The sequence below is a fragment of the Poecile atricapillus genome, chromosome Z (genome assembly GCF_030490865.1).
Source record: "Poecile atricapillus isolate bPoeAtr1 chromosome Z, bPoeAtr1.hap1, whole genome shotgun sequence".
NCBI lineage: Eukaryota > Metazoa > Chordata > Aves > Passeriformes > Paridae > Poecile > Poecile atricapillus.
In genome coordinates, this window is record NC_081289.1 from 99,054,732 (window position 1) to 99,065,863 (window position 11,132).

At 45.2% G+C, this 11,132-nt stretch overlaps 1 protein-coding gene across 1 annotated transcript; it reads left to right on the top strand.

The window, feature by feature from the left end:
• The first annotated feature begins 677 nt into the window (after nt 1-677).
• Nucleotides 678-11,124, top strand: TRIM14 (tripartite motif containing 14). Its single transcript, XM_058826764.1, has 6 exons — nt 678-1,222; nt 5,177-5,272; nt 6,146-6,379; nt 7,459-7,621; nt 8,665-8,757; nt 9,506-11,124. Exons 1-6 carry the CDS (start codon nt 1,037-1,039, stop codon nt 10,039-10,041), a joined length of 1,308 nt encoding a protein of 435 aa, XP_058682747.1. The 5' UTR covers nt 678-1,036; the 3' UTR covers nt 10,042-11,124.
• The last annotated feature ends 8 nt before the right edge of the window (nt 11,125-11,132 follow it).

Consider the following 11,132-nt stretch of genomic DNA (forward strand, 5'->3'; position numbering starts at 1 on the left):
TGCAGGCATTAGCACTTCTCTTTGTATGTACAGAACAAGAGCAAACAATCTACAGATATCTGCAATGATCCCTAAGATTCCACGGCTGTAGCCTGGGTCTGTATGAAACACTTTCCAAGAAAAAAACTGACTTTGGTATGTACAAGGCGCTTTCTAAATCGTTGGTTATCCGCAGCTCTTTTGCAGGCATGAAGTTCTGCCTAATTTCAGCAGGACTGCCCTTGTTCCTTGTGCCCTTGTGCCCGTGCTCCACATTCCCATGTACTATTACATATTCTGACTCTTGCATGTTCCACCAAAATGCTTGGTTTTTAAATATCTTCCTAATTTTTCACATCTTGTGTGTGTGTGCACAAGTGTGTGTGAATACTCTGTATTCCTTTTATTCAGAGGAAGAACAAAGAATACGAGAAACTAGTATGAATTTGGTTGAATGCAGGTAAGCCTTATGGCCAATGGAAGTAAGCGTGCAAACTCTCTAAGAGTGCGAGCACTCTATTTTGATTTCCACAAATGAGACCTTTCAGGGCACAAAATTCGAACTGAAAAACAGAAAGTGACAAACATACTCCGAAGACCATTTCCCCCCATCTTTTTGTATCAGGTGTTTTGCTCAGCCCATGACACTGAAGCCCACTCCACGCCGACGCTGCTGAAATTCCACCAATTAAATCGGTTTTCCCACCGGGGCCCCGGAGGGAGGCAGAAGCTCCCAGGGCACTGGCTCTCCCGCTGCAGGGCTCACGCAGCTCCTGCCGGCACTGCCTGCCCGAGAGCCCCGCTGCCCGAGGGTCGCTCCGGCGGCGAGTGACCGGCGCCGCTCCTCGCCCGAGCGGCACGGCGGGGCCCCGGCCCTTCGCCGCCACGGCCGCCCAAAGTGCCTGCCCGTAGGGCGGCCCCGCCGCCTCTGCGCACACCCTCCGCACGCCGGCCCCGCATCCGCCACTCCCTGCCCCCCATCCTCCTCCTCCTCCTCCTCCTCCTCCTCCTCCTCCTCCTCCTTCTCCTTCCCCGCACCGTCCCGTCCGCCTCCGGCATGGCGCAGGGCGCGCCGCGGGCCGCAGCGCCGGGGCTGCGGCTGTGCTGTGCTGTCCATGCCGGGCGGCCGCTGGAGCTGTTCTGCGAGGACTGCGGGAGCTGCGTGTGCGCTCTGTGCCCGGCGCTGGGCGCGCACCGCGGACACCGAGCCTGCCTCCTGCCGCACGCCGTGTGCCGCACGCAGGTGAGTGCCGCCCAGCCCCGCCGGCCCGGGAACCGAGTGCCGCAGGGAGCACACATAAAGCGGCAGCGGAGACAAGATCTTCCTGATTTGCTGCCTTGGCGGATGTCCCGTCGTTTCTGAAACTTGTGCGAATGGGTTTTGTCTAGGGTGTGATGGTGGCATCTTTGGTATTACTGTAGTGCCACGGTACTAAGCCGATCTTCAGTCTTGCTTATAAACACCTTGTGGAGTTCGAGGTTTGTAGGCTGCGTTAACAGAGCAAAGTTTCTATACTGTCTGTGCTTCAACAAGTGTTTTGTAGACCCCATGCAGACAGGGTCAGCCTGGTAGCACCGCATAAGGATATGGTTCCTGTACGGAAAGGAAAGACTTAACCGGTCACACCCAAGCGTCCACAAAACAGGTGTATAAATCAAGGGACAAGGAGGAAGTGGCTTTGACTGTTAGGTCACATTTTATCCTCCGACTTTGTATGTGGAATTAGAGGAGTGTGGCTGCCTTGGGGAATTTGTTTTTATTGTCAGGCTGGAAGAACCTTTGACAGAAACATAAATGCCTCAGGGGGAGGGGAAAGGTCATTTTTGTTTACCCCAGCACCACCATTGTAGCTGGCTAGATCACAGCGACTGCCCATGCACAGTTCTTTGATAACTCCTCTGGGGTGTTGTTGGTTAACCCCAGCAGGCAGCTAAGCGCAACACAGCTGCCTGCTTATTCCCCTTCCTTTCCCAGTGGGACAGGGAAAGAGGAACATTAAAACCAAGAAAATTCATGGATTGAGATAAAAATAAATTTAACAGGAGAAGGATATGTGGAAGGAAGAGAAAAGGAACAGAAGTGGTGCAAAGGCGACATTCACCAGACAGTTCCTAAGCAAAAGGCAGCTAACCCACCTCAACACCCTGCTTCCAGTTTGCTGAACGTGATGGTGGCTGGTACGGATTACCCCTCTGATTAGCAGGGGTCATCTCCTGCTTGTGTCCCCTCCTAGTCTTTTGTGCACTCACAGTATAGTCATATCTGAAACACAGCTGCCATGAGGAAAATTAACTCCATCCCAGCTACAGCCAGCCCAGAGGTTCTTCCCTAAGATTTTTTTCCTTCATCCCTGTATAACTGTCCACCAAATATCCTCAGGAAGCTTTGCATACTTGCCAATACTCCTGCTTGTGCTTTTCTTTACTTGGAGAGCCTGCCAGGAGGCTTACTGAGGACTGCGTGCTGTGGTGCTAAGCTTAGGAGACTTAAAATACTGTAACACAGAGGTTTGATATTCAGAAGCTTCTCCTCTCCTCTCTCAGCTCTCCTCTCTTCTTTCCTCTATCCTTTTTTTCCCACTTCCCAACCTTCTTGTCTTTTTTTTAAAATTTTTTTTTTCTTCCCCCCTTTACAATTTCAGACTGTTCCTTCTCACTCCTTGTGTGATATTTTGGAGCAGTGTTACTAGGAGATTTCCTACAGAAAACACCAGGAAGGAACAGTTCCTACAGAACTTTCTGCTTGGAAGTCCACACAGATTGTGAGCCGGTGCACAGGTCATGATAAACTCCTGGAGCATTTTATTGCAGTTCCTGTTGGAGAGCATTAATTACAAGGGCAGAGGGCCATGCACTAGGCTGCCACAAGCAGCAGCAGCAGCAGCAGCAGCAGCAGTACAGAGGTAAAACCATTTAAGATGTCTGAGCAATGCAGAGCACTGCTGGTGTGCTCTCCTCCAAAGTGTCCCTCTTGCAGGTGGGAACTCACTGCAGTGTTTGCGCTCCCTTTGCTGCAGGGTGGCAGCGTGTGGATGATGCAGGTATTGTGCAGTGGCACCTGATCTGAGGCAAAGTAAAGTGCACAAATCTACAGACTGCTGCTTCTCTGGGGGTCTGATGGACACAGGGAAGTACGTGCTGCTGATAGAGACTTGTCTCTGCCGAATCAGGAAGTGAGCGGTGTAGAAACTTGTGACCCTCTGTCGCTAGGAGATATCTGCTGACATCTGCTGGCTTAGGGCTGCAGATATTTTAGGCACAAACTGTCGATAGTTTTAGCCCAAGAAATGGCATTTTGACTAGTGATTTTGTTTGCTGTGAGCAGTTATTCAGTACAGCCCTTGTGGCGTGACATCAGCCAGACAGCACTTCTTCCACTGAAAATCTTCCACAGCTCTTTCAGCAAATCCTAGCTGTGAGTGCTAAGAAGAGATGAGAACCATTGTGTGAGGTCCATCAGCTGCTTCATCCCTGGATCAGAGATTGTTTAAAATCATTGAGAAGGATGCTCCCTGTGTTCCTGAATGCAGCACACAGGATCAGCATTCTTTGCACTTGATAAGTGTCCTGTGAGCCTGACTGGAGCTCGGAGTGTCATCTCAGAAATCCTTGCTTTTACAGTGTTTTCACTTGAATGAGTTAAAGCATCCAGACAGTCCCTAAAGGAAGTTTTTTTTGAGTCAACTCCTCAGGGTGAAAGACATGTGTTGCTGGCACAGTCTTCAATTGGTAGGAAGCAGGTCTTTCATGTGCCTCTGTAAAGAAAGTAATGCTTAACCAGAAATGCTTGGGATTGGCCCAAGTATTTGCATATGGTCATGGTGAGTGCACAAAGTAAGCTGTGTTTCTAGCAAAAAAAGAAGATTGGGTTTTTCTCTGTGATCTTTGTCAGTCTTTGAGGAAGAAAATGAGGTCTAGACTGCAAAATAAACTAAGGAAGGCTGATATCTGGTAGAAGTCCTGGATCCTCTAGTGGTGTAGAACTCTTCAGACTCTTCAAGGACAAGACTGGAAAACTGTGGCTGGAATAAATAGCGTGGGTATCTTGCTCTGTGCAAGAACATTTACTTGCTTGCATGGATGTATCTGTGTTAATGGCCTTCCAGATGCAGACTCTCTGGCATTTTGGTGGGAGCTCATTTTCTTCTGACTGTCATACTCAAACTACAGAGTACATGTGTTTTCTAAGGAGACACGTCAGAAATACAAACAGTTGCCTGTGAAGTGAAGAAACACTTCATGCTCTGTTTGTCCATGCTGCAGAGTATAAATGCTGTGCTGCCCTGGGGCTGTTGCAGTGAACTGGTACATCATGTGCATGCAGGTGTTCTTGACTGGGTCTCAGCTGCAGAAGAGGACACTGATAGCAGCTACAGCTGGCACTACATCTGGTATTTACTGGTTTTAGAACCAGTGCACTGTGAGTGTGGGGCAGCATTCACTGTTTTGTTCAGGTTACTAATGACAAAAATGCACTAGCAGGCACACCAAGACTGTTCCATCTGTTGGGCAGAGGGCAGCCAATTTCAGAGGGCTGCAGATGAGAAACTGGGGCAAGACATAAGCAGAGTATTTATTATGCAGTGCTGGGAACACCACAAGTGTCACAGATACTGTGATTGATTACCAGCCATCCTGACAGAGCATTAATTACTATTAATCAGCTAATAATGTGATATTAGCTGCTGCAGACATTCAGACCGCAGCACCACTCTGGTGATAGTGGGGTATCTGATTGGTCTTTTATACACTGGGAAGCATCCTGAACATTCACTGGATTTTGATTCTAAGTGAAGCCTTCCACTTACATTCTAAATAAAAGTACTTGGCCCTTCAGCTGCTAAATGCAGTAGCACATAATCTTGAAATACACAGCACCATAGATGTAAAGATGAAAATGCTTTTTTCACTTTGGGTTTCCCTGCGCCTTAAGAAAGTGGTGCTAATTTTTACAGCTGTGCAAACCTTACCAGTATAACCACCAGGTGACGTGCTGAAATCCTTATGGTTCATCACTATGCACTGAATAAGCCTCATAAATGGCCATTCATTTAAGAGTTGTACATTCTAATTCCGAATATTCTATGATTCTGAAACTTTTTCCATACTCCCCTATATGGAATCAAGCTGGATAGTTGCTTCTGTTTTTTACAGATGTTGTTAGGAAACGTTATATTTTTGTTTCATTGTTGTATAGGAAAGCATGGCATTGTGCTTGAAGAATCTAGAAGAGAGAAAAGAGCAAGAAGCTGGTAACAGAAGGAGAATACAGCAGGCCATAAATGATGCGAAGGTAAAGTGTGGTTTCATTCTCCACTGGATTGTCATTTACCAAGGGAAAATTCCAAGGGATTTTGTTTTCTCTGTAGCTGTTCAAAGACCCAGCCACTTACTGCTTCTCAGAAGAGTATATCCATCACAATGTATTACACTATCAAAGAGAGGGAAGAGGGAGAGTTTCCAAAGACCTGGTCCTCATTCCTTGATCAGATGAACATCTCTGGAAGACTAAGGGTGAAATTTTTATGCAGAGGAATAGTAGGTAGCCTTAGCTGCCTATGTTATTCTACCTTCACTTACATATTTTGCATTGGACTGAACAGCAGTATTGAATTTTCTGGATTCAGAGTTGAGTAAACACAAGAAAGGTTCGGTTGATTCTGTCTTAAGAATGGGAATGTATGCTAAGCTGCACCTCATCTATAGAGCATGAAATGGCTTCTGCTCTAAGGAGCATCTCTAAGCAGTCCTGTTACAGAAATGTCAGTAAGAGCTTGAGGGGGCTTTAGAGACTTGGTCGGATGCCACTTCGTTTTTGCGGTTTTCACTTCCTACCAGCTACTTTTCTCTAGCTTGCTTTAAAAGCAGTCAAAGTCTTGCTACGGAAGGACAACATCTGCTTCTTGGTTGCAGTTGGTACTCTGTTAATTCCAGCTGAAAACAGATTTTTCTACATAAATAAGCATCTTGGAATCTTCTCTCCATCTTTTCCATCCAGACATCAGCAGGTAGATAATGCCTGCCTTGCCTTAAGCAGTAGAGACACGTTTCTGAAGAGATGGAGAAAATCAGTAAAATTCAACTAAAACATAGTATTCAAAGAAAAAGATCTGAAATGTTTATGGTCTGTTGAGCAGGGGAGAGATGTTGTTCTGCTTATCCATAGGCACATGCTGATATCATCAAATGGCAGCTGTCAGAAAAAATTACTGAGCTTCAGTTACTTCTTCGTGAAGAAGAGAGTCTGGCAAAAAACTTCATTGATGAAAAGACTCAGCAAGGCCTGGGAGCACATGACCAGCATTTGAGGTCCTGTGAACAACAGCTTGCAGCCCTAGAGACCTTCACACATCGAATCAAACAAATACAGCAGGACAGTGATCCTATTCATTTGCTGGAGGTGGTATTGTATGGTGTCCTTCTACCTCTTACCCTGACAGTCCTTGATAAATTTCTCTAGTGATATGTTCTGTAGATCCTTCTGTATGTAAGCAGCATCTTTCTTACTGCTTTGTAATTTGCTTTGTGTTGGTGTTTCGGTGAATAGGTTTGGTTGCTGATTTTTGAGCTATTAGGTGTTCCTGCTATGGCATTGATTTCAGGTCTGTATGAAATTCATGTTAATTTTAAGCATAGATGGAAAAGACAGATACACGTGTCTTAATCTTGATGTAGATTGAAATATCTGCTGTATCACGTCTTTCCTTGTCCAGTGTAATATGAAGACCTGAGAAAAGGTAGCCCTCAGGAAACCTCAGGATGGAAGTTAAAATGTGTGATTTCCTTAATTGCAAGAAATCCTAATCACCATAAGCAATAGCCATCACTTCACTGGAGGGGGCAATGATTTTCTCTTTGCCTACAGATAAACATCAGTTTCTCTCTCCTAATGATCTCCACTTTCTTTGGGAAGAGTGTGTTGCCATGTGCTTATGCCCTGACACAAGCCAAAATATCCCATTTCTTACAGGATGGTGTCTCTGGTGTATTTTTGCATCCTTGCAATGTGTCAGACTTGGGTTTCCACTGCTGTGTTATGGCCCTGGCATTCTGCTGTGTGCGCTAGCAACACACCTCCACACAGGAGCTGCTCTTTGTGATTTTGTGGAGATTTTCTTGTGGGGAGCTTGGATTTTATTCTAAAAAATTGCTTTTAAAACTTAATGGTTTGATTTTGTCATTGATGAGATTTCCCACAGACGGTCCTGGCCAGGCTAAACTCATTTCCATCCTGGAGGGATCTCTTTTAGCCATGGCTGTTGGATTCTCCATGTCAGGGTTGGCCACAGGGTTGGCAGGAGGCGGTAATGGGCAGGCTAATGAGCTAAAAGGCAGGCTGAGCTCAGCAAAGCTTGCCTGTTATAGCCCATAGGTTTACCTGGTGATGGAGCTGTCCTTGCTCTGTGGTCCTCTTGTGGGAGGGAAGAGTCCTTTCATGTCACTCTCTGCTAATTGTAGCGTTTGTCTTTCTGCCCTCAGAAGTACACAGAAATTGAGAAGGAAATGAAGGAGTCCAGGCGCCTGTTAGAAGAGTGGCATCCAGTACCTCTCTCATTTGAACACTTACTTAATCATTATAAACACTTCATTGGAGTTCTTCAGTCCATTCTACAGAAACCATTGGAAGCCCGGCTTAAAGAAGGTACCTGGGAGAGTGCTCTGAATTTTGCTTTCTTCTGTTCTCTTTGCAAATAAAATGTACTTTTAAAGTAAGAACAGGACTTTTAACCAAATCATCTGGAGAAACAACAGTGTTTCATGGATATTGTTTTCGGACAGCATGGGTGTAATGCTGCTATAGCAGTGGTGATTTAGGAACGTTTCTCTTCCAGCTCTGAAAATGATCTTTGGTTTGCCTGCTGCTTTCCCCTTCCCCCCCTCCCAGTTCTCTCAGGTATTTCAATGAAATTTAATGTAGTCCATCACACATACAGAATGTATCTATTCTCTCAGTTACTTACAATTTGGTATAAGTGCTCTGGCATTGGGCTACCTCTAAAATTTGAAAGCTTTTTCTAATGATGCCCTTGGTGATCTACCTCAGTCTGGAAAAAAAAAAAAAAAAAAAAGATGATTTTTGGTACTGTAAAGCTGAGCTAACATGTTCTATTTATAAATCCCATTGTCTTTGAGCTTAAATTTCATCCTTAAATGACCTTTGGCATGATTAAGGCAAGCTTTTCTTGATGGGACACAGAGCCACAAAGCTAAATAACTGTGGGAAAATCCTGCTGCTCTTTGAGTGAGCAGGCAACACTGGCCATCACATTTCACCCAGCTGCCTTTTAATCCCTTACTGGGAAATTGCCACTGAAAAGACAGTAGCAGGTTGCTGGGGCAAATGGCCAGACCTGATCTGAAGGGCTGCTGGAGGATGTGTGTAGTACTGCTGGGAAGCCTAGTGGAGGTGCCCTGCAGCAAGCACCTGCAGCTGTTTTCAGCTGCCTGATTATTTTCTTCTGATAAGGGCTACTTTTTAAGAAATAGGTGATTACTTGGTGTTGTGTTCAATTGTGTATTTCTTTGGTAACACTAGTCCAGCATCTCCATGCTATCCAAAGGGCGTAATGCAGAAAGCATACAGAGTGAGTAAAAGGAAAAGTAACACAGTTTGTCCATGAAGTAGGAAAATGATAGTTGAAAACCAGGCAGACTCCCTGACTGTCCCTTTTCATCTTTGCCCAGACATTTTCAGTAGCCTTAATCCCACTGCAATGAAGGAGCCTGGGACAGTGCTGAAAACCATGACTCCTATTGATCGGTTGCTTTTCTTAAAACGTAAGTATGATTGTACTGGAGTCCCAGATTCTCCTGAGCTGAAATGGACCCACAAAAATCACTAGGGTCCAACTCCTGGGCCTGCACAGGACCATGTGTCTAAGAGCGTTGATTAGAGATGTGTGGAGGCATCAGTGCTGGTGCCCTGCTGTGATTCTCTTGGCACGCCTTTTGGAGTCCCAGTGTCTCTGGAGCTGTAGGCTCTGTGGCTCTCTGAATTCTGACCTTAACACAAATGGCAGCTTGGTGCTCAGGTGCCCATCACATTGATGGCCTAGGTTAGAAAGGTGGGGGGACAGCAGTGTTGGTTCACTGCTTCATGCACTTGGCATACATTTTCCAGCCTCAGTGTCCCTGGAGCGGTAGGCTCTGTGGCTAGCTGGACCCTGTCCCTACCTGAAGTATAGTCAGCAATGCTGGGGCCCTACCTTGCTCAGACTGGAATTCCTTTTCCAGACCCAGTGTCCCAGACCTGTGGGCTTTCTGGCTGAGCCCTAACCTTAAGCATAAAGCAACCTTTGTGCTGTGGCTGAGGTCCCCATCACAAAGGTGTGGAGGCAGCAATGTTAGCACCCTGCTGTGATACCCTTGGCATGTCTTTCCCCCAGCCCGTGTTCTTGGGACTGCAGGCTTTCTGGCTGTCCCAAGACACTGCCAACTATGGGCTTCTTTGCAGGCATTTTGTAACTTGAACTTCTTCCAAGGGTCATGAGCAATGTAGCAAGTATGTTTTTGGCTTTAACCGTAGATGCAAGATCACCAACCTGGGAATATGACAGCATTCACCCAAGACTGAAATTGTCTGACGACCGTCTTGAAGTAAGCTGTAGCTGGAGGAGAATATTTTACCCCTGTAGTCCCCAGAGATTTGACAAATTATGGCAAGTGCTAAGCAGAGACGCATTCCTTTCCGGGAGCCATTACTGGGAAGTTGACCTGCTTCATGCTGGAGCAGGATGGTGGATTGGCGCAGCCTACTCTACCATTGGCAGGAAAGGAGACTCTGAAGCCTGTCGACTGGGCTGGAATAGAGCATCTTGGTGCCTTAAGAAGTTTGATATTGAGTACTGGGCATTTCACAAGGGAGAGAGAATCCCCATCCTGATACAAGATGATCCTGATTGCATTGGCATTTTTCTAAATTATGAAGCAGGAATTCTTTCATTCTACAATGTTAGTGATGGTATGGCTCATTTGCACACCTTCCACTGCAAGTTCACAGAACCAGTTTATCCAGCCCTGAGACTCTGGGAAGGGTCCATTAGAACATGCAAACTAACGTGAGAAACAAAGTGAAATAAAGCCTATTTCATGCTTTTTCTGTTAGTGCCACTTCGACAATTATCTACATGAATTCTTCTCTGTTGTATCAAAGTTGTAATTTTGATGCTTTAAGAAGATAATGTAAATTCAGGAAAAGCACCTGTGATTTTTAATGTGTTTTTTTTGTTTTTTTTTTTAATGAGGGAAGGTGATTTGACTTTTATAAATGATGTTGATGTGCCACTCAAAGTACTGTACGTACTATAACTATACTTTTTCCAATTTGTAACAGTAAGTTCAAGAAAAACAACTGTATTTTTTAATGTGTATGTATTTTTCAGTGGGGGAAGATGATTTGACTTATAAATGGTGTTGCTGTACCACCTGAAGTGCTGTATGTAGTATTTTTTGACTTGCAAAATGGAAGAAGTCAGGTTGAAAGAAACGTCTTACAACTGAGACTGGAACCTGGATATTGACTTTTAGAAATTTTTTTAAATGAACTCACTCTCCTCATTGGCCTGGAAAGACTGCAATCGTGTATGGCAAGAGGTTTAGTTTGGTTCAAGCTTTGAGATTATATAGTGCATATTGTTATCATTGACAAGGTCAAATTTGGATAATAAATGAATTAAGTGCATTAGCTCATATTTCAGTGTCATCTTGGAAAGATCAAAGACTCTTGGAAAGGTCTCTTGTGAAGCTGGAGCTTCTGTGGCCACATTTAATAGTTAGTAGCTGGTCTTACATGTGACAGAAACTCTGAATTGGACTTCTGGATGACCCTGTTCTTCCCACTTAAGTGGAAGCATGAGAAACAGCTGTGTAGAGAGGATGAGAGCTCCTAACAGAGGATGAAATGTCTGCAAGGCTCAGAGGTGCAATAAAATCACCAGGCTAGAGGTGCATTTGTGGCCTGTTTAGCCTTGTGTCTAATTTGCAACATTCGCATAAAACTAGGAGACACAGCTTGCAAGTTTCTGTATATGGATATTTCTCCCCCCACCAATACATTAATTAAAATCCTGGGAATTTCTGGAGTCTTTGCTTACAGCAGTCTCCAGGACCAGCCCAGTTAAGAGTGAAAAAACACTGCTACTTGAAACTGGTTG